Genomic DNA, 26,690 nt, shown 5'->3' with positions numbered 1-26,690 from the left:
TTACACGGCACATCTCAAAACTAATAATAAGTAAAATTCCGCGTGGCGTGAACATGTCTGAAAAAAATATATCCATTCATCTCGTTGTGAAATCTTAAAGGTTACAATATAAACATAATATAATTATTTATTTTATAGTTTTACACATGAAAAACTATAGAAGTCGGTATGTTTTGAAACTGTTAAATACATTTCACTCATGAAGTTATTACCACCAATTAACCTGTTAATGATTTCCACATAGCGTCGGAAACAAAAATAAACACATGCACATACAAACATATTATGCAAAACAGTACAATAATTGTGGATATTATTACGTCATATCACGTAAAGTGCTGGAAACTTGGGATATTCTAGTTCCCATGGGTCAACCTTGCAACCGTTGTCCAATTGTTCAGTGTTCACCATGGGATCGTAATGTTATCATAGCATTCGATTTCCATAAGGTTTTTGACACAATTGTCGGTAACATCATAATATAAGTAAACAAAATGTATAAATATGACTTACATATGTGAAAATACCGTTTGTGTCGTCTTGCGGTCAGTGCTCGTCAGACTTAATGAAACATAGTCGTGGAACGTCTGTCTTTGTACATCTGTGCGTGTTATTGATAGTTGAAAATTAAAAACCATTAATTCCATTCGGCAAACAATATCCATAACGATGATAAGCTCTGTACTGCAAGTAAGTAACTTAAATTATTTAATTATTTAAATTTTTTACTCAATCTTCTGCAGTTGTCGTGTCTACATACATATATTATTTGTGTTGATCTAAAGCCCGGCAGCTATGGCCATTAGCTATTTGTTGGGGGAAACGGTTGATTTGAAACGCGTATTTGTATGTGTGGCAAGATTGGGTTGCTAACAATCCGGGTGATCACCCATCCGAATGGTAGCAACGACGGTAGTTGCATACGCTCTGAGCGTTGTCGCAGATTGAGCGTACGACCGCGCCTCGCCAAGCCACATAATAAATATATATATTATACGTAAAAATGTAAAACGGTAGTTACAAGATGCAAATGCTTATTATCATAGATTCCTTAATAATTAATATTTTATTATTTATACTTACCACTGTACCATAACTTGCACACTTTTACCACGGTTATAGTATTATAATACTACTTACTTTTATATGCCAAGCAAAAAGATCAACGGAATTTCACGTTATTTTTCATCTTTATATATATTATGTGTACATGTTTTGATCATTAGGTATACTATAAGTTATATTGGTCATTTTAGGTATGAATCGCATTTTTTTTTTAACGATTACCTATTGGGTGGTATTTTAAATGTTTAAAGTAACATCACTTTATAATTGAACTAAATTAAGAAATAATTTGACTTAAATTACTGAGGTAGTTACAATTATTTGGGCTTCTGATAAAAACTTTTTACTAAAAGTAATTAACCAAAACTTTTACTGGAGGTTACATTGGTTAATTAATTTAAGATAACTTAATAATTTAGGTGCACCATCAAATATATGCAATTACCTAAGAATTCAACAATAATAATTTTTTTTAATGCACTTTAATAATTCTTTACATTGTTAAACAATATTAATCGAATCGACTCAATATTCAGTAGAGAAGGTACTCCATACTCTATATCCTATACCCAATACTCTATACTAGCGGTTCCCAAACTGTGAACCATGAGCACTTTTCGAGGGCATGATGACTCATTAAAAATGATTGATAATTTATCGCTATTTTTGTTAACTTTAAATTGAATATTGTAAGAAAAAAAGACATCGTATAGTCTGATTCGGACAGCTCGATTTGAAACTGATCATCAATATGAGAATAAGTGTTTTTGTGTTTATTTTTTGAGATATTTAAGGCAGGGCACCACGGCTAAATTTAGTCCAATAAAGGGCACCACCGAAAAAAAAGTTTAGGGACCGCTGCTCTATACTATACTACCCTCCCTACTCGATGAACGATAATGACAGTGTTCTGCCACCCTCTCTAGTAAATCCACAATTTTGGTCATTGACCAGCTTAATTTTGAATTTTTAAATATTTAGCTACTGTTTGTAGATGCGTTTTGCATACACACCTCAAGGTAATAAATTCTAATCATTCAATGTAATACAAACATCAAACAATATCATTGAGATTATCGCCAATTTTATTGTATTTTCAATTTTAAGTATTGAAAATAAATATATTTTTATTTTATCTGATTTTCGTTCAAATGTCTGGTATTTTTTTATAACGTGCAATTTTCGTTAATCCGGCAGTACTATTGTTCCGCTTGTGCCAAATTAAAAATTGTAAAATATTACTTTTTAAGAGAATACCTAACACAATAGTTACATCTACTGTATGAAAACTCGTTAAATTGAAATAATATTAGAGGATATTATATGTATAGATTAAATCGTTTTTTTTCACAAATTCTACGTATGAAGAATTATTATTGTAACATAATACAACTGTAAAAGTTTCAAATTCATGTTTTCGTTTTTAACTACCCGTGCATTATTTTGTGCTGCATTTACACAATAACATAAACGATATGTAACTTCTAAATTATCTCCAAGTTGACAACTTCTTTGTATACTCTCCGAGTTCTGAATAAAGTATTTTCATTTTTACGTCATTAACAGTGAATAAACATATTGAGATATTCTAAGAAACCTACAAAGAAAATAAACTAAAACTATACGATTACAAAAGTGAACAAAATAAATTAGGTCATAAGTTCAACTAAAAAACTATGTGGGTACAACAATAAAAATATAAATTTACTTAACTATTCAGAGTTAAATACAATTTGGTATTGTTCATTAGCGAAATGCTCAGTTATTATCAGAAAGTCTAAATAATGGTGGTCATTACAGATATTATAATGTTGTGATATTGAATATATTTATATATTTTTTTTGAAATAAACATTTAGTTATGTTACTTATACATTTGAAATCCCTACTTGGTATTATAAATTGATAGTTATTCACGATTTTAGATGTTTTTTTGCGGACAAATTTAGCAGTTATACAGATTTTATAAATATGAAAAACTGAAAATAAAATTCTTAAATTTACCAATAATGTAAGAAAATGCATAATAGTTTTAATCGCTTGTTATCAATCTAATGTCAAACTATTTTTTAAGGCTTATAATACGTGTTAATCATTTACAATGTTGAATACGTCTAAATATTATGTCTATTAAAAAAATCCCCCTTCAATTATTCAGACTATTATAGGCATATTTACACGGTCGATTAACACACTTTTAACCATATCAACAGTTTCGCAAAATAATAATAATAATAATATTGCTAATAGTGTGAAATCTAATATTATTATATTATTTTATTAACATAAAATGTCTATATTAATATTTAATTTAGTTCAAAAATTATCTTTCACTTCTACATTGTCCCTTTCCGTCAAATGACCTTCTATCCTAACCCAGAACAAGAATAATAGGACCTACTTACTAACACGAAATTCATTTTCTATGACCTTGTGCCTCTGTTGTGAGATAAGTAGGTTTCTAAACACATTTTCTCCCATAAAATCCTTAAAAATTAATATGTAACACAAGACCCTGAAAAATTGTTGTTCGTTGACAGACTTTTAAAAAATAGGCGCACTGAAAAATTACAAAATACAGTGTGAATTAATCTTTGTATAGTAATTAATATAATATGATAGGTCTCAGTTTAACTCGATTCTCAGAAAAGTAGATGATATAATAGCTCAAATGTGTACTGTAAGTTATTTTTCCCATTAGTGATGAATCAATCTACATTGATATTTAAAGCGAGTTCTTAGCATCCCATTTTTAATATTTACATATTATAGATTTATACCTAAAAGTAATTTCCAGATTAAAACAATAATACTTATTTTGTATTTTCAAAAAATCATTTTTTTTCACAATCTCCATATAAAAAACTGAAAACTTTTTTCTCACACATTACAAGAGAATATTTTAATAGTTTTGGTTAAATTATTATATTGTATGGATGCTATTACTTTTGAAATTAAAGTTGTCAATACTATACCTAGAATCTAGATAATATAAAACAAAATTATGACACTTTATGCCACTACTAATAAGTATGTCTAATGGTATATAAAAGGTTGGATAAATAATAGGAATTAAATTAAAATTTTACTTTTATGGTTCTAGTGGGTAAACTGCGGTGTATTTTTGCAATATTTTTTAATATCTATATACAAATTCTTACATAATTACAATCCATATTTTTATTTTTTTTTAATCTTATAAATAGAGCGATTTTCTTTTCTTTATGCCTTATATAAGTATTGTATGTACTTAATAAATGTAAATTATCCATTTGATAAATTAATAATACAATATAAAAAATGTATTTTAATATTTATTTATAGTATCTAAATTGTATTAAAGAAACGAACTATCATTACAATATAGTTGATATTTGTATTTATGTATTGTTCATTTACAATAAGCTACAATCTATCGTTTGATAATGAGGATTGAGGATGTCAAGACTTCGTGATCGTTATTACTTGTATTATTTGTACTTATTTACTAACTAATATTTAAAATAATTAACTGGTTATTATAAAACTTATACAATTCAATAAATCAAAGTACAATATATACAATGTTTGTTTATTTATTTTAATCATACAACACATTCATATTGTTCAATTTGTACGCCCGAATGCATATTTTGTGTTTTTATTCCACAGACGTGTTTTTTGTGATGATATAATATCGGTATATACCTGCGAGTAATTTAAATTGCCTATCTTAAAGCCTGAATATAAAAACGTTTATGTAACTTATACGTATAATTTAATTTAATTTACTTAATATGCATAGGCATTATTTAAAATAAATATTTATAAGTAATTTAATATATATTACTATGTTTGTAAATCTAGAAGCTAATTTATTGAGAATAGAAGCTAATTGAACATTTTAGAAGTTTTCGAGAAGTGATAACAATATTTTTCTTAAAGTGCATACATTTATATTTAAACTTGGAATTTGGATAAGCAACGACATTATACGTACGAACAAAGCTTATCCCAACCTCCATAATTGTGCCCCCGATTGCAAATTTCATGTCTTCCGTAGATATACGAATGATACTGTCATTATATTACATACTAAGATATCAGAAATTGTTTTTTTTTTAAAGCTTCAAAATTAAGACAATATAGGTATGCCTCATAAATTATTATTATAATTGCATGCGCTTCAACATTTGAAAAAAATGACTATTTCCGAACACAACCATACTTTAATACTTCTATGTATGACAACTAAAGCAATAACTAATACAACTAATTTCAGGTGCTGTCTTGCCTATTATTAATGGTTAGCATATCATTGTCGAGGTCAAGATATCCAGGTCGAGCGGATATTGATTATTACGTAAGAACAACTAATTATATATTATTACCTTACCGATGAAATACTGATGGAAATAGTAAGTTTTACATATTTTTCCACGCGAAAATAAAATATTGCTTTTAAAATTAATTAATTAAGATTTCAGAAAATAATAAACACAGAGAAAACGCCAAATAGTATATACTATTTTGTATTCGACTTTAATGATTTGAAATTGTCTCGTAGCTTATCATTTTGCATACGTCTGATTAGATACTTCACAGCTCACTCAAAAACATGGTAATAATATGGTAAATTGTATTACGTATGTCTGACTTGATACCTACTGTTAATAATTTCTATACACATACGTCACAAATATACAGAATAATAATGGTAATACGTACTGAGTTATTGAGTTCAGAAGTTCAGTTTATACTGTCAAACAATATCATGTCGAGTCAAAATAGTCACTTATAATCTTTAATTGTACTACAGTTTTTAACAATAAATTTTGAAATATTAACTAAAATCGTATTTTATGAACCAGCAGTGTATTGTCTAGTGTTTTCAAATAAAAATGTTTGTTTTGGGAGCAAAATACTGCCATTACATTCTTGACATTAAAGAGACTAAACTTTAAAAAGTTGCAAAGTAACTGTAGAATGACTGTGTAATATATTTTTATATAGGTACATCATTTGATAAGGTTTTTGTTTCACTTAGATATTCTTTGCTTTTTGTAGTTTTAAAAAAATCATTCTTATACAAAATATTTAATTTATAAATTGTAGGTATGCCTATTGTCTCTAAAATTTCCCCAGAGACTCGAATACTGAAGCGCAGTTTCTCTTCAATTCCTGATTACTTCCTTCGCAAATACCTTTTCTTGTATAAAAAGTGGCTTATATGTTATCAAAAAGAACAAGTGGTACATATAGTCTTTTTTTTCGAAATATTGCTTATTTGTTTTCATGATATGAAGATTATACCTCGAGGGATAAAAATCAAATATGGTGTGTTTGACGACGTATTGTGCAAATAGATGAATCAATTTTCCGGGTGAAATGCACAAAAAAATAAGTGCCGACACAGAAGTGTGTCTTACTTAAGTGGGTTTGGTATAACTTTTGTGATATTAAATTTTCCGACGAACCCGGCAAAACTTCGTGTTGAGAACTAAGCTCTGTCACAACCACGTATGCTTATTCGTCCTCTTGTCTTAAACACTTAACCGATAAATGCGAAAAACTACTCGTTCGCCCAAAGCACCGACGCCCGTCGAGACACGATTGCCAAACTTGCAGGCAAAACAACACGCCGTCGACGCTTTTGTGTACCTATACCCATCGAAAATAATTTCACGTTCCCGTTCCCAAAACGATAATATAGTCGTGTCCGGGCCATCCTGTAAAACATAATATTTTTCAGGTCCCTGCGAGCTACGCTTACAAGTACGGCGTGCACGACCCCGCCACCGGCGACATCAAACACCAATCGGAAGAGCGCACTGGCGACGTGGTCCGCGGCCAGTACAGCCTCGTGGAGCCCGACGGTACCGTGCGAACAGTCGACTACACGGCTGACCCGGTCAATGGTTTCAACGCGGTTGTCAGCAAATCCGGTAAACCCAAGAAGCCCAGGTATGTGGTCCGGACCGTGCCCGTCGTCCGGACCGTGCCAGTCGTCCGGACCGTGCCAGTCGTCCGGACCGTGCCCGTCGCCGTCGCAGACATCGCGGACGACCCGCACTCGGCCAGAGGACCGATAAGTGAGTTCGACAGTACCGAATGTCACGTTCGCCCTGGATTAGTGAACGCTGCGCTCGTCCGCAATTTATTATTATGATATAAATATTTAAACGGCGTGTCACGTTCGCAACGAGTTGTGGACATAATAATATATAGGGAATGTGCGAGAAAGACGCAGACGAGGATAATAAACTGAACACTTGTAAATTTATAACAAAATAGAATTAGATTACTCTTTTAAACACCGAGTAGCCGTATGCTTTAAGCCTCGGAATGACTAAGTCCTCACAGTGACGTGGCTGTGACAAAGTGCACGACGGGCATTATAGTCTTACGATGGCCCGACAATCAGTGTAGAACCGTAAATATCATCTGAAAAATTCGAAGTACTCGACAAGTATTTGTATACGAATCCTAGCGATGACCTTACCTATATGATTGTGGAGTGACGTTATTAATAATATTGCCCTTTATTCTAATGTTAGGTGAAGTTCCGCTGATCGTTAATATTATGCGCCTATCTGAGGTAAAACCTTTTTATGTTTTAACCTTTTGTCGCGTACTCGATTAACCGATCTTTCGAAAGGTACACAAAATTGAGATGAATAATTCACGGTATTTAAATGATTACTTTTATTATTTTAAAACTAACACGAAGATACGAGACACAATCAAACATATGTGCGCCTCGCTAGAAGACACACTGCCCTTCTACCGCGATGCTTAAGTGCTTAAATATAATTTTACAATGTGCTACCTCGGCCCATTTGCTTCATTGGCCTGTTATTGAGAATACTTTATATGCACTGTCTTTAATTTGTATCGTTTAATTTAACTTTTGTGTGCGCCAAACTGGTTGGTACCGAGTTCAATGCTAGAATTATATTTACCTATTATTATAGTTTGAAGCTATTGCATGCACACCATAAACCAATCGTTATAATAATTAATAGTACAATTATAAGCTGAAATAATATAATTGGTACCTACAACTGTATTTCCGGTTTACTACGTTAGGATTGCCACACTGCGTTTATTATTCACGAGACTTTAAGGGGTCCCGAGTAAATGATACGTTTGATCATATCACGCTGGGTGGATCGGAATATCGAGAAATAGCGGAAACTTTACCGATGAGCCGGTATTAGTCCTTAAATTCCCAAGACAGACTATGTACAACTTGGTTTGATACGATTTTACAAACGATTATCGTAACTTGTACGCGTACGGTATTGTTGTACAATTGCTCAAGTCTGAGAGTGCATGAAATCTATCGTAAAACGGTGTTTGTCATGCGACAAATCGTAACATATGTAGTCGCTTCGATAGGTTTTAATGTTTACTATATTTCGTTATTGACGTTATCGGTTATCACAATTACACTGAATATCAAAATTAAATACTACATACGTGTTGTAATACTTGTGATTCGATAAGTCATATGAGTGTGTTTCGTGTGAGCTGTTAGGTAAATCGCGTGTTACAAGTTTTTTTGATTACCGTGCACAATTTCGGTAAAGATTGTAGTAGATACAATTTTGTTGTACCGTGGAAGAAAAATTCACACTGCAAAAGAACGAATGGGTATGTAGTAAGGTCGAAATTATTTTTAATACGTATAGTAACGAGTTTATGGCCGCATTTTTCGCCGCCCGATACTTAGATTTAACTACTGTCCAGACATTACATTATTACATCTGGATCTGGATAGGTAACTTTTTATTTTTCTAGACGTTCAAAAGTATGAAGGTAGCTGTCATAATATTTAGTTGTCAGCTTGGTGAAATTGTGTATTTGTATTATGATTTAATCAATAAGACATTAATTACAAATTCTTTTGATAAATTTGAAATCGTAATGGGAATAAAAATGTATTTAATATAATATTAGTTTCTATAATTATTAGGTGTACAAATACCAGTATCAATGAGGAAAAACAGAGAAATGTTTTCATGTATTTTATTTACGAAGAATATACCAATAAAATAAAAGTTGCTAATTCCATTCAAAAAATTATCTTGAAAATAAACATTTTATATAATATAATATTACTATAGTAAAATTTGGTGAACCAACTTTGGTTAGAAAAAATATCAATTTTCATAATGTGAACTTAGTCCCTAATAATGAAAATTAAAATATTTTTCATAATTATTGATCGTCTATGACCATCAATCAAAATTTTTCGTTATGCAATGTTCGTGTTAACCCTTTTAATTTGGGTTGAGCTATAGGCATCCACCATTTTGTATTCACGCCACTGATCAGGGATTCGAAAATCTCGTTTGAGGCTCCCTCAGAAACCATAAATAATATAGTTTCTTTAATATATATACCATAAATAATATTTTAGTATTTTCAATTATGCGCAAGCATGACTTCCGGTCTTCACATATTAATGATTTATGTCAACATAATAATTATAACAAACGCTGTAAGTCACCACAATAACCTACTCAATGGTTGCCAAACATAATTATAATTTTGGTCATAGTATCGACTTAATTCCAACGGTACCTAGTTTAAAAGAATTTAATAAAGTATAATTTTCTATAGCAATAAACTTCATATTAACCTCATAATATTATGATTAATTGAATGACTACTATAAACCACTCGCGTGATGATAATACAACTTAATAATTTTATATTGTTACGTAATATAATAAAATATTATACAGTAAATTCATAATACTGTTACGTTCTAGGAGTCCCTCGAGAGATTTGTAAGATTATAAAACCTACTAAGTACATCCATTATGTTCTTATCAATAATTAAGTTAATTATATCCTTAGTTAATACAAGCTTCTATACGTATGCATGCTTCTCACAAGACACGTTTATAAACAAAACTTACATTTCCATCGTTATATAAATAATTAGAAATCAGCAGTTCTAAGAGGAGTGATAAAGTTATTAGTCTAACTGTAATGTGTATTCTTTTTTGTCTATTATAATTTTTTTTCCAATTTTTAAAGTTCTAATTTTTATACCTAATGCTTGCAAATTTAAAAAGAAATAAACTCATATAAGTTATTTTACTGCTCGATAAAAAAAGTTTGAAAAATAAAAGACAAGAGTCCTACAAATTTTTATTTATAGAAACTTAGAACAACGAAATTTTTTATTTTGGCAAATGTTATTATAATTATTAATAACATTTAAAAATTATGATGTGCTTAAAAAATTTAGAAATCTACAAAATACATGTTATGCAAAAAAAAATTACATACAAATGTCTAGTTGTAATGGTATTTACTACTATAGTACTATATGTATACAGCAGTGGGACTTCCTCTTTTTTTTTAGTTACTGGGCTCTGAGAGTTTGGTTATAGCAAATATTTGTCATCAATATCAAATTCATAAAATGGGCTGACTTTTGTTTATTAAAGAGTTTCATATTTATATCTCATATTGAATTCCAAATAGACCAAACATGAAGAAATTTGTCGTTACTTTGAGCATTTTCCAATACTACTAAAAAACAGTTTTTATTCAGTTGTACATTGAGTAGGTAGCATTATGTTATGAACAACATATTTTTTGTAAAGATGTGTAACTTATTTCATGGCTTAATTTATTTTCAGACGGTCGCAACATGACAAAGAATTTATAATTTTACCCAAAAAAGCCATACAATTACAAGCAAATTTTAATGCGACATTTCCACGTTTTTACCATCGTGGCTTTTCAAAATGCACACTGGGTATTTTATGTTACATTTGAAAATTGAACAAAATATCAAACAAATTAAATAAATATTAAGAAATCACGATTTAATATTACACAACGGAAATTATTATGATAATAATAATTATAAAAATTAAATTAAACTACTAATAATTTAAATAATATCGAATATCAAATAATACTTAATTACAAGCGAAAATCTGTGAAAAGTAGTACCATTAAATTATTACACAATATGCACAAAGCCCTCATCACTTTTCAATATCAGGTACGTCCTACCTATCAATAAACCATGTTACAATGCATCTATGCATAGAATAATATAGAGGCCAGAGGGACTAACGTTGTATTGTACACACTTTATTCGATATATTTTATTCTACTTATATAAATTAAGATTTCAAGAATGATTAATGATACTCGCACAGTCGTACTTCAAATAGGGCCTACCTATTATTTCTTGATTGAAAGCCGATAAAAATTTACATACTCGAAAATGTTAAACATATTAGGGTATTATAATTACATAATAGTATAACACCATCGGTTGTATAATAATACATTGCTATTTGCTTACACTGTCAAAATAACAATACAATATTATTTATTTAGTCGTGTGTCGTTTCAAAACTTCGGTGTGTATTATTATTCTTGACGATGTCGCATTGAAATCGGTTCACAAGGTTGTCGTTTTTCGGGTCTTTTGTCAAACTATAATCGCCCGCAGTCGCATACCACAGCGAATTACTGATATCCACAATGATACTTGTACACCTTTCGACTCGAAAGCGGTTCGATCAACGACGAGCGCGTAGTGCCGGCTGCCTAATTACAAACATATTTTAATTACACACTTCTGTCGGTCCAACCACTCCTACGGTCGCACGAAGACACGATACGGTCACAACAGCCAGCAGACACTATTAAACTATATCGGGACAGCGGGATGTTTCAAAAGCTCGTATTTTTCATGAGCGAGTTATTCTTTTTGAACGAATCTTAAATGTACAGCTGAAACGTTACAACGCATTATTTAACCACCGTTCCCGGGACATTTTCGTCGTTTGGTCGATTTACAAAAACCGAGAATATTAAATGGAATCCTTCAATAAAGAATATTAGAAAACCCGCGGAAGGTTCAATATTCGTAGTTGTTTTTCTAGATATATACATAAAAGCGCCATATCTCTGTAGGTTTTTTGAATTTTAAGCAAAACACTCTTTCGAGTAGTACACGGTTTATTCTTTTGTATTCATTATTTTCATCATCATCTCTCTGCGGCTCACAGAATTAAACTCAGGTCGAGCTCCGTCTTCTACTAATACATAAGGTTGTTTCTTAGTAACTTTCTAGTAGGTACACATGTATTCAAATGAAATCGGAGATGCACTAAGTAAACACGCCGTGTACTCACATGCAACAACATTGTACAATTGTACATACAACATACTGCCATAATATTATTATATTAGGTGTATAGACGTATAAATATAGTGCTCGAGCTTGAACAGTGATGAAACGCAGACGAATGCTTTCGCAAGTCAACGTGTAGCTCCCATTTTTAGTTCATCAAAGGATTCGGTTACAACTTAATTCTTATATGAAAACGTATTATAACAGTTCATTTGCATTATAATTATTTTAAGACTCTCGAGATTAAATTAACCCAATAATGACAACGTATTCTATTGATATGATAGGATTTTACTAACTTATTGTTTGCAGGTAATAGGTATATCTGCAGTGTTTTGATCCATTGTAAATATTAGAGCACAGATGTAAACGTAGTGAAAAACTAGAAAAATTCATTGCAGTACTTATAGCAATGAAAATACGAAAAATTGCACTCAAACCATTTAGAAATCCCATTAAAAAATAACGTATCGTATGCTTATATTATATTGTTATCAATTTTTTTTCTTTACAATTCGCGGTATATTTTGAATGAATATTTAATAAAATTCATTTCACATAAATTTCATTATGTTTACTTTTATTTCTTAAATAATATTTAAAACTTGGAAAGAAAATGTAACTTACACTAACAATAAAAAAAAAAATCAATATAAAGTAGATGAAAAACATGCATTAAACACCATTATTTGTATTTGTATGCCAGTTAAAGAACATGAAGATATTCTTAGAAAAAAAAATACAAAGTACTAAAATGTCAACCACTTGATTATTATTTTCATTTTGATTCATTATTTGTCTATGTTAATTCATATTTCAATTATGTTGGGATTTCAATGGCCAGTAAAATATAAAAGTGTTGATTAGGTACATAGCTTTTTTTTTAAGTTTATAAATTATTAGAAGTTGACAAGAAAATGATGTTCTATATTTATTTTTTATTTCTTAAGTGTATAAGAAGACGTTGGACGCCATGTTAATTATACTAAATGATTAAATTTGTCTATTCATAAAGTATATAAATACGATTTATATATTCCACGAAAGTAATTTATACAATCTAATAAAATATTATAGATTCAAACAGAACAAAAAACTAACCTTTTTTTGGTCGTTCCTATACCAGTCAATACTTGAAATTCTCCGAAAATATTAATCGATGTTACAAGTCTAATTTAAATCACACCAATATGCCACCACTTTCCACTAGCTGCCTACCCTTGTGTAATGCAAAAACTCACAGTATTTAATTTATAAATTGCTTCCCAGGTATATATTTTATACGTATGTATTATATGTTCAAAGAAACCGATTACGATATAAAAGAAAACAATATATTATTATGCAGTATACAGTTTAATGGATAATAATTATTTTAAAACGGATCGTGATCAGGTGATAGTTTCGAATTTCAACTTACTTAAATGCATATAAATGTCCACATTATATAGAGCATTTCTATCGTTCTAGTAACCGTCGTCTCTGTTACACTGGAGTGTCTACTGGACCATAAAAGGTTCCTGTTTTACTGTCGAGATCAACTTACCGGAACTCACATAACTTGTCACCTTATAATATTATGTAGGTAACAGCGGAACACTATCATTATTATGTATAATAAAACACATTTGGCTTAAGTGAACACGCAATCGATTATTATAAAGTATTAAAGTTGTTGCACAGTATTCGTGCTTAGGTCTTAGATGACACAGAATTTTCTTTTTTAAAACCATTAAAAATTTTTTTTTAATATTTTGGTTAGGAAAATATTTTAAAATTGTTACAATCAAATAACTGGAAAAATAAAAAAATGAAAAAACAACAAAAAACGTAAACAAACTCTCGTTTTGAACGGTGTAAAAAATTGCCGATATACTGCTATGCTTGTTTTGGAATTCAGTTATTTCAATTGAATCGTTTTAAATTTAAATCAGCCAGTCCCGGTGCAGGCCCACCTTAAAGCGTGCATCATTCATTTTTTTCTAATAGCAACTTAAATTTTTTCTACTCTGGTGCGACAGTATATTTACGACTGAATGGTGGAATAGAAATGATGACGGTATGTAAAATAATTGTGTTCATGTTACCGTGAGAAATCAGTATGTGAACATGTGATGCGATAAGAAATAAATTACGTTTCTCTTGGCTGTAACTTCTTCGTCCTATTGAAGAGTATATTATATGGTTACTGAAATCGAAGTCAATTTCTGAAAAATGTTTTGACTCCACAGCAAATCCACCGTGAATAATATTGGTTTAAATTATATTTTGTACAAACACACACACACACACACACACACACACACACACACAAATACTATTTTAGCAGCTAGTATGAAGTGCACGAGTGGTGTTTGAAGTGAGTAGTTATAGACTTTTTACCATTTTACTGATCGTAAATTCAAAAATATACTGTATTATTTTCTTAGAACATACTCGTAAATAAATAATAATATGTATGTTGCATTGAATCCAATTTCGGTAGTAGAACGCTTATATAGTGTGATTTTCCTTATATGTTTATTTGCGTTGGACATTTACTAGTATTTCATTTTAAACACAACTTGTACAACTTCATTACGGTATCCGTTATAATATTGTTATGTAAGTTTAATTAAAACACGCCATTCAGGAAAACATTAATTTCCACAACGCCGTGGAACAATATAAATTTCAATTTGATTGGGTCCAAGGAATAAACGTTTAAATAATTGCCTATACTAAACGCCGTCGTAATAATTTGCACACAAACAATATTGTGCTAAATGTCAATGATCAAAATTATTAATTAGAGGCAGTCATTCAATCCTTTTAAAGAAATATAAAACAATAAACCAATACGTAGTTGAACGAATAATATCGTTGTATTATCAATTAGACCGCACACCTCCATTGCTTTTTAAATATATTTTTTAATACCCGATAACTTTACTAAAGGCTTAATAATTTTACTAAAACAAGCAAATAACATTACATTTATTATAATATGGTACTGTCAATGGTTGAAATTCCGGCAATGTAGGTTATGACTTATGACTAGGCGATGTCAGTTATGATGCCGGTGGAAACTTTGTAATCTGAGTATATTTCTGTAATTAACTAATAGGTTTAATCAATGGCCTTTACCATGGCATTTCTTAAGTTAATTATCGTCGAAACATTAAATTACCGCCTTTTTTGGTGGAATGGCTGGGGACGTGACTTGTGAATATTATAAAAATAATTTATGCTGTCTCCCGATGACGAGCAAATTTCGGTAATATTCAAACAAGTACATTCCATGCTAAATCGTGGCGCACGAAAAAGAGTTTTCTTTAATTCTTTAAAATAAATATATAATTCTTTAATCCTTTAAGAGGATGTCAGTGCATTTTTTATTCCTCTTTCTGCTCTAAGCACAACATAGCAAATCGTACGTTCACAATAATGATTATAATCATAATAATTTCTAAAATTTCAGTGAAATGTCCCTTTATAAAATTCAAAGGTAAGATTATTATCTAGAGCATCTCATAGGCTTCTATTATATTTTTATTTGAAAGCAAATTATGAGTAATTTAAGATCTACAAATAATTTGAAATTTTAAAATACTGATAAGTTACTGTAAAATTAAAGTATAATTAAGAGCCTTTGGGATGCCATAGATAATAATCTTACCTTTAAATTTTATAAGAGATCATTTCACTTTAATTTTAAATGTAATTCTAAAATTCCATTATATGATTATAACGATTGTGGTGAACGTGAAATTTGCTATGTCGGGTAAGAAAGAGAAAAAAAATGTACTGGCATCCTCTTAAGAAAAGGATAATATGTGAGAGTTAGAAAAGTTGTTTCTACGAACAAACGAATAATGATAAAAGATTTATGGACCTGCCATGCAAAAATATGCTAAATATTTACTAAAAAAAAGTGAAGTAAAAAAGTCTATGAGAATAAAAAATGATTCAATCTCAACTTTAAATAGTTGTCTCTGATAGGAACTGATAACTGGTACCTGGAGGGGTCGTAAGTAGAGTATTCCAAGTTTCTTTTAAAAAAAAAAATAGGGAAAGTTTTACTGCAATATATTAGGTTACACGTGTATCTCATTATTGAGTAGGGTGTTAGGATTAGGTAGGATTCCAATGGACGTGTTAAATATGAAATCAATGATAAATCATTGCATACTGAAAATTATTCTATGCTGAGGTCTCCATTTCTAAAGCCATTTTTGTATTTATTTATTTATTTTACCATTAGAAATTTATTTTTCCGTGAAAGTATGCTATGTTTGGCTACATTTTCCAAAAAAACATTGCATAGGTATAGGTACTATACATTATTTAAATATTTTGTTGAAATCCAAAACATATCAACGTTTATATCTATGTAGGATTTTGGACATTCCACTATTACTATTTACTATTATGCTATAAAATACCACACAAATAGAAAAATATTTGAAATATTTCGACTAATTATACCACGAGAAAATGGACCTGTTGTTAAAACCATTCTGCAGTACACCGGTATTAATTTATAAGTTACTGACAATAATGTATGACATAATGTTATATTATAACAAAAATGATTAATGGACAAATATTCGAGATGTCTTAGAAAATCGTTATGCTGCACTTCAAGATAGAATCAACAGCATTATGCCAATGAGAACTGATCTTTATTGGCCAGATGCTGTTTGAAAATAATATTAATTCAGTCGATTACGGAACTGCATTTAGCAAATTTTTTATCATTGTTCATCATAATGCTTATATCAAATATTATGATAATAATTGTTTTAGTAAAATTTGTCAAGACAAATTGAATTGCTTTTATTAAAATATATTGTTTATTTCAAACACTTGACTGCAGACATATCTACTGTAAAGGTAACCCATTTTAAAATTGACGTGGACATTCTATAATTCGACGACAATTATTTTATCAAGTTAAACTGATTTAACTCAATTTTATGTTTGAAACTTTCTAACTATTTGATGATACGTACAATAACTATTACAATTAATGTTTAGTTATAAAATAAAACAGTATTACTTTAAAACCACGTAGGAGTATAGGGCATTGATAATATTCATCCAATATTTTGTCATATTATTTAACAGTGTATTATTTAGATCCATCCTGACATTTATTATAGGTACTTACAACTGTACATTGTGTTTTTCACAGTGCTAAAATGACGGTGTCGATTTACGACAGTCGGCAAGTACATTCTTTAGTTTCACCGTTTTCGTGATCGAAATTATTTTTTAACTGTATTGAATGGTAAAAGTTAAAAAATAAATAATTTGAACCGTTGTCTTATTAAAATTTTTTTTAGCTGTGGCGAATGGTAAAAACTAAAAATAAATAATTTACATTTTTGAGCAAAATTAAGGTACTTAGTAGGTACCTAGCTAAATTTAAAAAATGTGTAAACGAAATAAATGTAAACATTTGGAATGAAATAAAATGTAAGGTTTTCATGAGTTGTTTATCCTATCTGTACTACAGTTTATGTTTATCATTAATTGATTCAAGGATAATTATTTAATATAATACTTAAAGTCTTAAGCTGAAGTAAATATTTGAAAATGTGTCTCCTTCCAACAGGAAAGTATATAGACTGACGTGTAAATATTTGAAAACGCAGTTTCATCAATATCACAGAATCATATTATATTAAACATTAATACCAGAATAAACTTTATTTTAATCATAATACACCATAATATAACCACAACTAAAATATATTATAGTTTCTTAGTTTCGGAAGTATAGTAATACCATGCACGATCGATGTGCACGATCGACTGCACTTATATATTATGCACATTATTGTTCATCTATATGATACATTAAAAACACGTCCTGATGACATGTGCTTATTACAGTAATAAGTTCGACGCTTTGGAGTAAAATTAAAATTTCGATCAACAATAATAAATAGGCTATACAACATGATAATGGTTATGCAATATTAAATGGCAATAAGTAATTATTATTACACAGCAAGTGTCTGAATTGTCACGGTTTTAATGTTAATATTAAACATCGAAACACCGAAAGAGTTCTATCACAAGTTAAAATGAGATGCTCAACGGATTCAAAATACATTTTTAACTGTACGTTTTTTCTTTCGTTTTAGCTTTTCCAAAGAATGTGCAAGAAGGCTTTTCAACCACCCCACCAGTATACCAGGAATATTACGAAGCAACAGCTATACATCCGTACGAAGTCAACCCGCGCTACGTGCAACACTCGAATTACTATAAAGAATATTTAAATTACTGAATCATAAACATTAAACGTGTCAATGAAATATCTGAACAACAATCAAAATGTTTTCGACTTGTTGCCAGAACAATTATTATGACACAATATTGTACTGTAACACAGGTGTATATGTGTGTGTGTGTGTGTGTGTGTGTGTGTGTACACATCGATCGTTAAAATAAAATCTGTACGGAATAAAAGTTGGAATTTCATCATTTACTCGACTAGGTATACGTTTTCCTTTATATTTTACCTATTATATTGTGATAGACAGTGAGAAACAAATAATAATAAAAGTATAAAAAAAGTTTTATCATTATCCGTATATTTTATAGTCATCGTCATTTTTAGTGGGTATTGTAGAGTGCCAAACATTCCCGTGTTCGATTCCATAGACATACTTAGAAGTTATAGACTTATAGTTAAGTGTTCAGTGTAGGTATGCATAATCTCAACTCGCATACAAACGTGTTTGAGGATTTGTTCCTCACCCCCTCTCACGCCATTCTTTATATTTGTTTTTACTCATAACTTAATATTATTACAGACAATAAATAACGCCACTACTATTGTTTGTGAGAATAAAAAATGTGAAAAACTCTAGACAATTCATATTCGAAATACTTGAGGTTAACTTTCAAAATAGGAAATATGATTTCTTTATATCTTTACATCTGCAAGGGATTTGAATTGAATGAAACACAAAAAAATTGGTATTTCATTCATAAAAATATTCATTTTATAATGAACTTAAAAATCCAATCAATTTACTTCAATATACGTTTAATGTTTTTAAAACTATATGACAGTATCGCTTTGTTAAGATAAAAATGTCTGTTCATATTTATTTTTAAAAACATAATTTATTTACGTATAGATTCTTATATTAATTATAAAAAACCATTAAGGTATACTGTTACAGCCCGTGTAAAAACTTTAGATTTACGAAATTTTTTTCGAGAGAAATATTAAAATAGAAATGAAAATCTTGACGCTAAAATATTCCCTTGGGATTGGTTATAATTTATAATTGGTCTACATATTGAACAAATACACCTATTTTACCTACCCGTGTGTCCATAACGCAGTAAAGTATTGTTTAATTTTCTGACCACCAGCTGTTTTAATTTCCCCATGTAAAACTGTATTGGTTAGGTTGTATATCACGGGGTAACATTCTCGGTATATTAGTTTACGAGCTATAGTTATAATTAAACTATTTTTAAGGACTATTATGCCTAGTAATAATCATTTTGATAATTGAGAAATTACTCGTTCTAATTTTGAATTAGAAATATCGAAGTTTCCAATAAATTACCCACTAAATAATTTACAGTTAAAAAATAGGTTATCATTCGACAAACAGAAGTTTGTATCGACACAGGGCACTCCTTATGTAAAAATGAAAATCTCAAGAATTTATATTTTAAAAATTAGGACAAAGCGTGATTGATGAATCACTTTGTACATAACTATTAACTAAGGGGTTCTGTCCTCTATTCGCTTCACTCATGACCTCCACGAGGGTTTTGGCCCCGCGACTTAAGGTTGACCCTTTGCATCATGAAATTTAACATTTGCAATTAAGAATATTTAAAAATAAATATATTATAGTATGGAAGATAAAATATATAAAACTTAATTTTAAATAATTTAGAGCTTTGGGTATTCAATTAATAATAATTATTAGGTATTTATTTATGTATTGGTTGCCATGGTGTTAATATTATATGAAAGATAAAATAAACAAAACTTTTTTTATAATAGATGGATATTATAAAATAAGAGGCAATTCGAGTGAATGATATTTTTTAAGTCGAAAATGAATTCTAGTAACTTTTTTAAATAAAAATACACGAGGGGCAATTCGTGAGCACCCGATATTGCTTATCACCTGTTAGTTACTAGAAGCTGCAAAATCGCCCATGAATTCAAAAGGTTAGTATGCGCACACGCGAGGCCCTTACAAGTTACAATTTAAATATAAATGGCGCTTTTCTTGATAATAAGGAGGTAAGGGTTCAGCTGCATATTCTGCGAGTATTGTGGCTCCGCCTATGAACTTTGACCTATAGCTGACCCGGTGACCGATGCCAACAGATCACAGATTTGATCACGTTAACATTTTTTATTGACATTTTTTCGTACGTCGCATATTTTATCATCCCAATATTATTTATCGAACAGTGTAGTATTACAAGAGTACACAGAGGTACTATAAGTGTACACACTATTGTGTGTCTAAATGAGATAAATAATATTATAATATGCTAATACCATAATAGTTTTATTATTTGAATGTAAATATGTATGGACACGTGTATTAATAATAATGCTGTGAATAAATATACACCGACGATAGAGCATTTCGATAGTAGAGATGGAATTTTCAATGAAGTTATTATAAAAGCTCTGCCGCTAATTTCATTATATTGAGGATTGTTATTTATACATTTTAATTCTTCGTTTCAAAAGGTGTCGAAGAGTCAATCTCTCAACTATTTTAACTTTACAGCATTCGAGCTGTTGCACATTACTAAGCGTAATAATTATCCGGGTGTGCCGTAGTGGTTGGCTTCAGGCCACAAAAGCGTGCTCTGAAGTCAAGCATCAGCCGGACCACCAGGGTTTTAGTGACAAATCCTCGCCACTTGTATAAAATTAACGCTTAAGCAGCGGTGTGTTTAACGAAAACGACAATCATTTCGAATCGCATTGTACTAAATTAGTAGCCGTTAGGTATCGGTTATTATAACATCCATTAAATAGGTATAGAATTATAGATGGGTAAGTCTATAATATTGTGAAACGTGTGTCCTTAATAATTGGATTATGCCCTGTACTCTATATAGGTACTCGTAATAGAATAAAAGCAAAAAGAGCCGTGTTTGAATGTTTTTCAAAATCAAAAACTCAATTCCACAAAAATACTATGCTAATATAAAGGGAATATAATTGAGTGAGTAATGTATACAGAATACAGAATACAGAAAAATGTAACGAATTATTTCTACAAATAAGCACTTACTTATTTATTGCTGAAATGTGTTACTGGAAATGTAAACTACCATTAATAAAGAATCATCGACATATAAATATTATTTGTATGTTTAATTCTTTACGAGTACGAACAATGCCTTGAAATCATGAATTACGCAAAGATTCATTGTTTGCGAATAAATAATATAATCGTTTTAATTAAATTTGAAATAAAGATGGATAGTGGGATGTGAAAAAATTGTTGTTTTTTTTTTTTTATTGCGTATTTCCTACAAATTAAAAATCAAATAAATACAGTGATTTAATCATAATGTATTCCCTTCAATAGCTCTATCAGTAGTTCTAACTCATAATATTAAATTTTATTCTGATTCTCGTTGGTTTTATATAATATAATAGTAACTGGATCTCAATTTGATAGTAAATACTTATAATAATTATTATTTGCTTTATTTGCTAGGAAGAAGAGCTATACACCAAGTAGAATAAATAAATACAAGAAATTACTATCTTTGCTCTACACTGAGGTAATACCTCTTCTCGTAGAGCAAGAGTACTTATCAAGATATAATTTAAAATAACAATAAGAGAAAAGGAAACTATTAATTAAATAATATAATGTAAATAACAATTAATAAATAATAATCTGAAGTATAAAAAGAATACAATTAGAAAATTAAGATAGCCAATTTATATTAATGTTTGAACTACTTTATAAATAGTGTTTTTGAATTACGACATTTTTTTACAGATTATCATATAACCTATTTTTTATTTTTCATTTTGTATTTATCATGTGAATAATATTCAAACACTTTATAATTTCATCTGGGATGACCTCTAGCGGCCTTAAACAATTTTGTATGCATGTATTAGAGGTTTTCACAGTGTCAGTAAACGGAATGTCAATATGTTTTATCCTGAGATTATGAGGGTCGCTTTTGACTTTGAACGATTTAGATTTAGACATATTGCTTGTTTATGTATAGTTTTTCAATATCTTGTGGTCTAAGACAGTTAAAAGTTACAGCTAGTTAATGTTTTTAAATTATAAAACTATTACGTTGTACATAAAAAAAAACTAAAATATCTTTTAAAAAAATTAAGGCGATGGCACTATAAATATGGTATAAAAATAAATATAAATCATCAAACCATTAAGTACTTCAAATACTCATTGATTTTGAACATAGTTCGCAGAACAAAATTGTATTGAAAACAAATTTTTAAAATTAAAAGCCAAAAAAACTAAAAAAAAAGCAAAATAAAATTGCATGTACCTATTTGATTCTGCATAGACACATAGTACATAATATTATGAATCGAATTAATAGTCCGTTTAAACAGCTTTATACTAGGAGAATGCGATAAAAAGTGATTCTTACGAAATCCAAACTAATAATAACTACCTATTAGGTAGTAGGTTATTACCAGCCTATTATTGATACCTATTAAAACTTTAAATACTAATAATAAAGATGGATCTCACGTAAAATATCATTAATGTGATTAAAATAAAATATTCAGAATAATTAGTATCTAATTTTTATTTTATTTTTTTTTTTACTTTTCAAATAAAATGTTAATTCCCTTATAATTTACTATATTTAGTTTTAAATTAAAAGTTTTAATAATTTAAACGTTTTTTATTTCTAAACTGCTAAAAAAAAAACATAAGTATTAAATATATCGCCTTCAAGTGACCCACATAATACTTCTTCAGACCTCCTATTGACTACCTTTTTTTTATAATTATACAATTTAAAATACTACATAGGTAGGTACTAATTTTATTTTTAAATAATTATTTTCATATAAATACTAAAATCGAGTACTTGACCTTCTATTTCTCAATGCTCAAATCTTATATAATTTCACGCTCTTGACCATCTTGTAATAGGTTGAAATATTGCAATTATTAAATCATTTAACTTATCCTGAAATTTTCGTTTACTTCTTTCATTGACAATGTACTTTAATTCTAAATGTATATAAAATATGATATTAACTTATAATACCACTCCAGCTACACATTGATTTATCCCCAATTTATCGTATATGCTGTAATAATGTATACATATATTTATTTATTACCTTTATTAAAACCCTATCAATATTTTAAATAATAAGCTTATTATTACCATAAAAAATAATTGTCGTTTGATTTAAAATTGAATTATCGAGGTTTTCGTAGTATGGTCTATAGGGCATACTATCCATTATTTTAAATGGACAGTTTTTGTATGAAAAAAAGAAACCCTGCTTAAAAGAATAAATTAGCTAATACTAGGTATTAGACAATTTGATATCTTTCAAATACTATTTTTTACATTTAAAAAACAATTGAATAAATAACACCAAAAAAAGTTTCGGAACCTCGAGTGAACCTGACTATCAATATACCCATTGTCTGGAAAGTCCCTTATAAAAAATAACTCGTTCCTGATTTCCCATTACTCGTTCCTATTGCAAAAAAGAATGAGTTACCGTTCCTTATAATTATTTAAGATCTGATCTGTTGAAAATGATGTTTTTTTGGTGGACAACTTTTAAACGAGAAATAATCGACTAATTTTTCAATTAAATATCTTTTCTGATAGTTCATTGCACCTAAGTTAAACTTTGAAAATGTGTTAGTTTTTTATTTTTATTTACAATAGTCAATAAAACAGCAATTAAATATCAACAAAAAGCGGTGGATAAATAGAAAATTTTAAGGAGCCCCGATTTTTAACAAAATGTAGGTATTTGTTTTATTTGTTATAATTCAAAATGACGTAGTGTTGTTTGTTATAATTTTGAACCATTATCACAGTTCTACAACCGTGGTTGAATTAAGATATAAGTTTTTAGTGATAAAAATGTAAAAGCTTGGGTAGCATTATTTATTACAATATGTAATAATTTATTATTGACTGACAAAGTAACGGCAAATATCCAACACTAAGACATATTAGAAAAAATTATTATTAAAAATAATATGTGTTTCATTTTTTCATAATATAATTTGAAGAACGGAAATTTGAGTTCAAGTTCCTCACAAATAGGAACTCTTCCCTGTTCCTCGTTCCTATATTTGAAAACGATCGAGTTCCAAGCTCCGTTCCCAAAATAACGTAATTCATCCCAACACTGTAAAAAAACTTTTTTTTATTTCATATTAATTTTTTTCAGTCAAAAACTGTCCTTTGAAGAAATAGACAGAATTTTTTTCACATAGGTACAATATACAGAGCATCGATTCCACATCTAACGTAGAAAGAACATTAACAATTCGTACTTACACCAATGTAGAGAATGTATGTGAGTTATTATAAAAGATAATATTATTTGGCTGGTTATGATATCATGTACAAGTGTACAACATTCTTTATTGAACACAAAACGTAGCTATAAAAATATTTAAGTTGAATGTACCCATGTGTAGGAAAAACTACATCATAATTTACGCAGCGGTGTAAATAGAATTTACAATGCTCATGGCAAAATGTGCCGGTTAGGTTATTCGAACAACCACGTTTTACAATTTGTTTTTAAATATTGCAAAATGTATAAAATATATTTAATCATAACAACAAATTTAAAAATAAAATGGATACGATGTGTGCAATCCGTGACACATACACCCTATCGTTACGTCACTTATTATTTAAGTTCTGTTAACTTAACAGTTTCGATTAGTGACAATCAATAGGTTTGCTGAATATATGAAATATACCATTATTTGACTAATATTTATGTGCTCCATCGGTGTATTAATTTAATTCAATTTAATTCAAAATACTCGGAGTCGTGTTACACCTTTATTATTGTAACTCGTGTCACGATGCATTTAATACAACTATCGTACGACTCAATGCAACTCTAGCATTCTAGCTAAACTCCATAAACGTATTCAAATTTCAGAAGACAGGTTGAAAAATATGTTTCCACCCAAATGCCTTATGCTCCACCCCCCATCACCTACCATAACTTCCTAGTCCATTTGAATATTCAGTATAACATGTTCATAATAGCGTTTAAAATATTTTCATAAGCTAGACTATGTTAATTGGCTGTTTTAAACTTTTAAAAACACAATGTTATTAATAATAATTTTAAAGTTTTTACTTTAAGTTTGAACAAACCAAAAATAAAACCAACATAAGATTTAACTCTGTTGCCTAATATAATCTCTATAAGCTACACCTAAACTAGATCGACGATCTAATTGAATTCACTCTTCAATAATTTTTAGACTGTACTCCTTTCACCACTACTTCTTTTTGCTTCTATTCTTGATAAAGTAGTATCCTCTTTTGGCCCAATAATAATAATTGTGTTCGTTCCACAAATTATTTTACATTTAAAATGTAATGATGTATTTATTTTATATTTATTAAAATTATTTTAAAACCTTCCATGTGATATATATTGTAATTATGGGTCGAATAAACAAAAAATATTATGTCATAACTACTCATGTAATAGTGTTTATGGACTGTGACAATATTGTGTGTATATAAGTAACAGCAAATGCGTGTGAGTCATTTCACTAGTTGTATTTCACAAGTTTTTATAGAAATTCTCCACTAATAGGTAGAAGTTGCACTTAACACAATAAGTCCAAAAGTAAGTTTCTATTAAATGAAATAGCTTCCATTTACAACAAATTTCTATAAATATAGAAAAGTAAAATAAAGTTAATTGAAAAACGAAGATAATTTAGTCCTACAACATAATAAATGAGAGTTAACCCAGTATGATTTTTTTAAATTTATTAAATGGCATTGAATTATACAACAAAATTTAACGACGTCGTGACAAATGATTACAAATGCCTATCTATAGACTAGGATCAAATATCAATGCATAATATTTTATTCTTTTATAAATATTTGTATTATCATAAACATCACTTTTCAATAATAGTGGTGCTTATTGGATCATGCTCAATAACATTATTGAACTAACTTTCTAGGTATTAGAGTACATAATCAGTTAAAGGCTAAAACCAAACATAAATTATTTTAAAATATGTTTCCCGAAATGTTGAACGTAAAACCGAGGGCCAAAACTATACAATAACGAAATATTGGGTGATAAAATTAAACTAGTTTATTAATTTAGGTGAAAAGAAGAAGGTCGTTTTGGAGAGTAGTGTCCTAATTTCTGTCATACTTATTTAAAATTTAAAATAATATCAAAAACTAACTTTAGTAGTAG

The 26,690-nt window shown here is 29.2% G+C and overlaps 1 protein-coding gene across 1 annotated transcript; it reads left to right on the top strand.

Moving 5' to 3' along the window:
• The first annotated feature begins 461 nt into the window (after positions 1-461).
• On the top strand, positions 462-18,685 carry LOC111035301 (cuticle protein 19.8-like). Its single transcript, XM_022316864.1, has 4 exons — positions 462-690; positions 5,327-5,407; positions 6,797-7,136; positions 18,358-18,685. The coding sequence occupies exons 1-4, from the start codon at positions 670-672 to the stop codon at positions 18,501-18,503; spliced, it is 588 nt and encodes a 195-aa protein (XP_022172556.1). The 5' UTR covers positions 462-669; the 3' UTR covers positions 18,504-18,685.
• The last annotated feature ends 8,005 nt before the right edge of the window (positions 18,686-26,690 follow it).

The sequence above is a fragment of the Myzus persicae genome, unplaced genomic scaffold, assembly GCF_001856785.1.
Source record: "Myzus persicae strain clone G006 unplaced genomic scaffold, MPER_G0061.0, whole genome shotgun sequence".
Lineage (NCBI taxonomy): Eukaryota > Metazoa > Arthropoda > Insecta > Hemiptera > Aphididae > Myzus > Myzus persicae.
The sequence above is the reverse complement of the archived record's forward strand: the minus strand, read 5'-3'. Positions and strand labels throughout refer to the sequence as shown.

What these genes read in the sequence shown, in the direction of transcription:
- LOC111035301 (XM_022316864.1), top strand. Translation starts at nt 670, where the DNA reads ATGATAAGCTCTGTACTGCAA. An exon ending in TGATAAGCTCTGTACTGCAA is followed by an intron (nt 691 to 5,326) that starts GTAAGTAACTTA and finishes AACTAATTTCAG; the next exon opens with GTGCTGTCTTGCCTATTATT. An exon ending in GAGCGGATATTGATTATTAC is followed by an intron (nt 5,408 to 6,796) that starts GTAAGAACAACT and finishes AATATTTTTCAG; the next exon opens with GTCCCTGCGAGCTACGCTTA.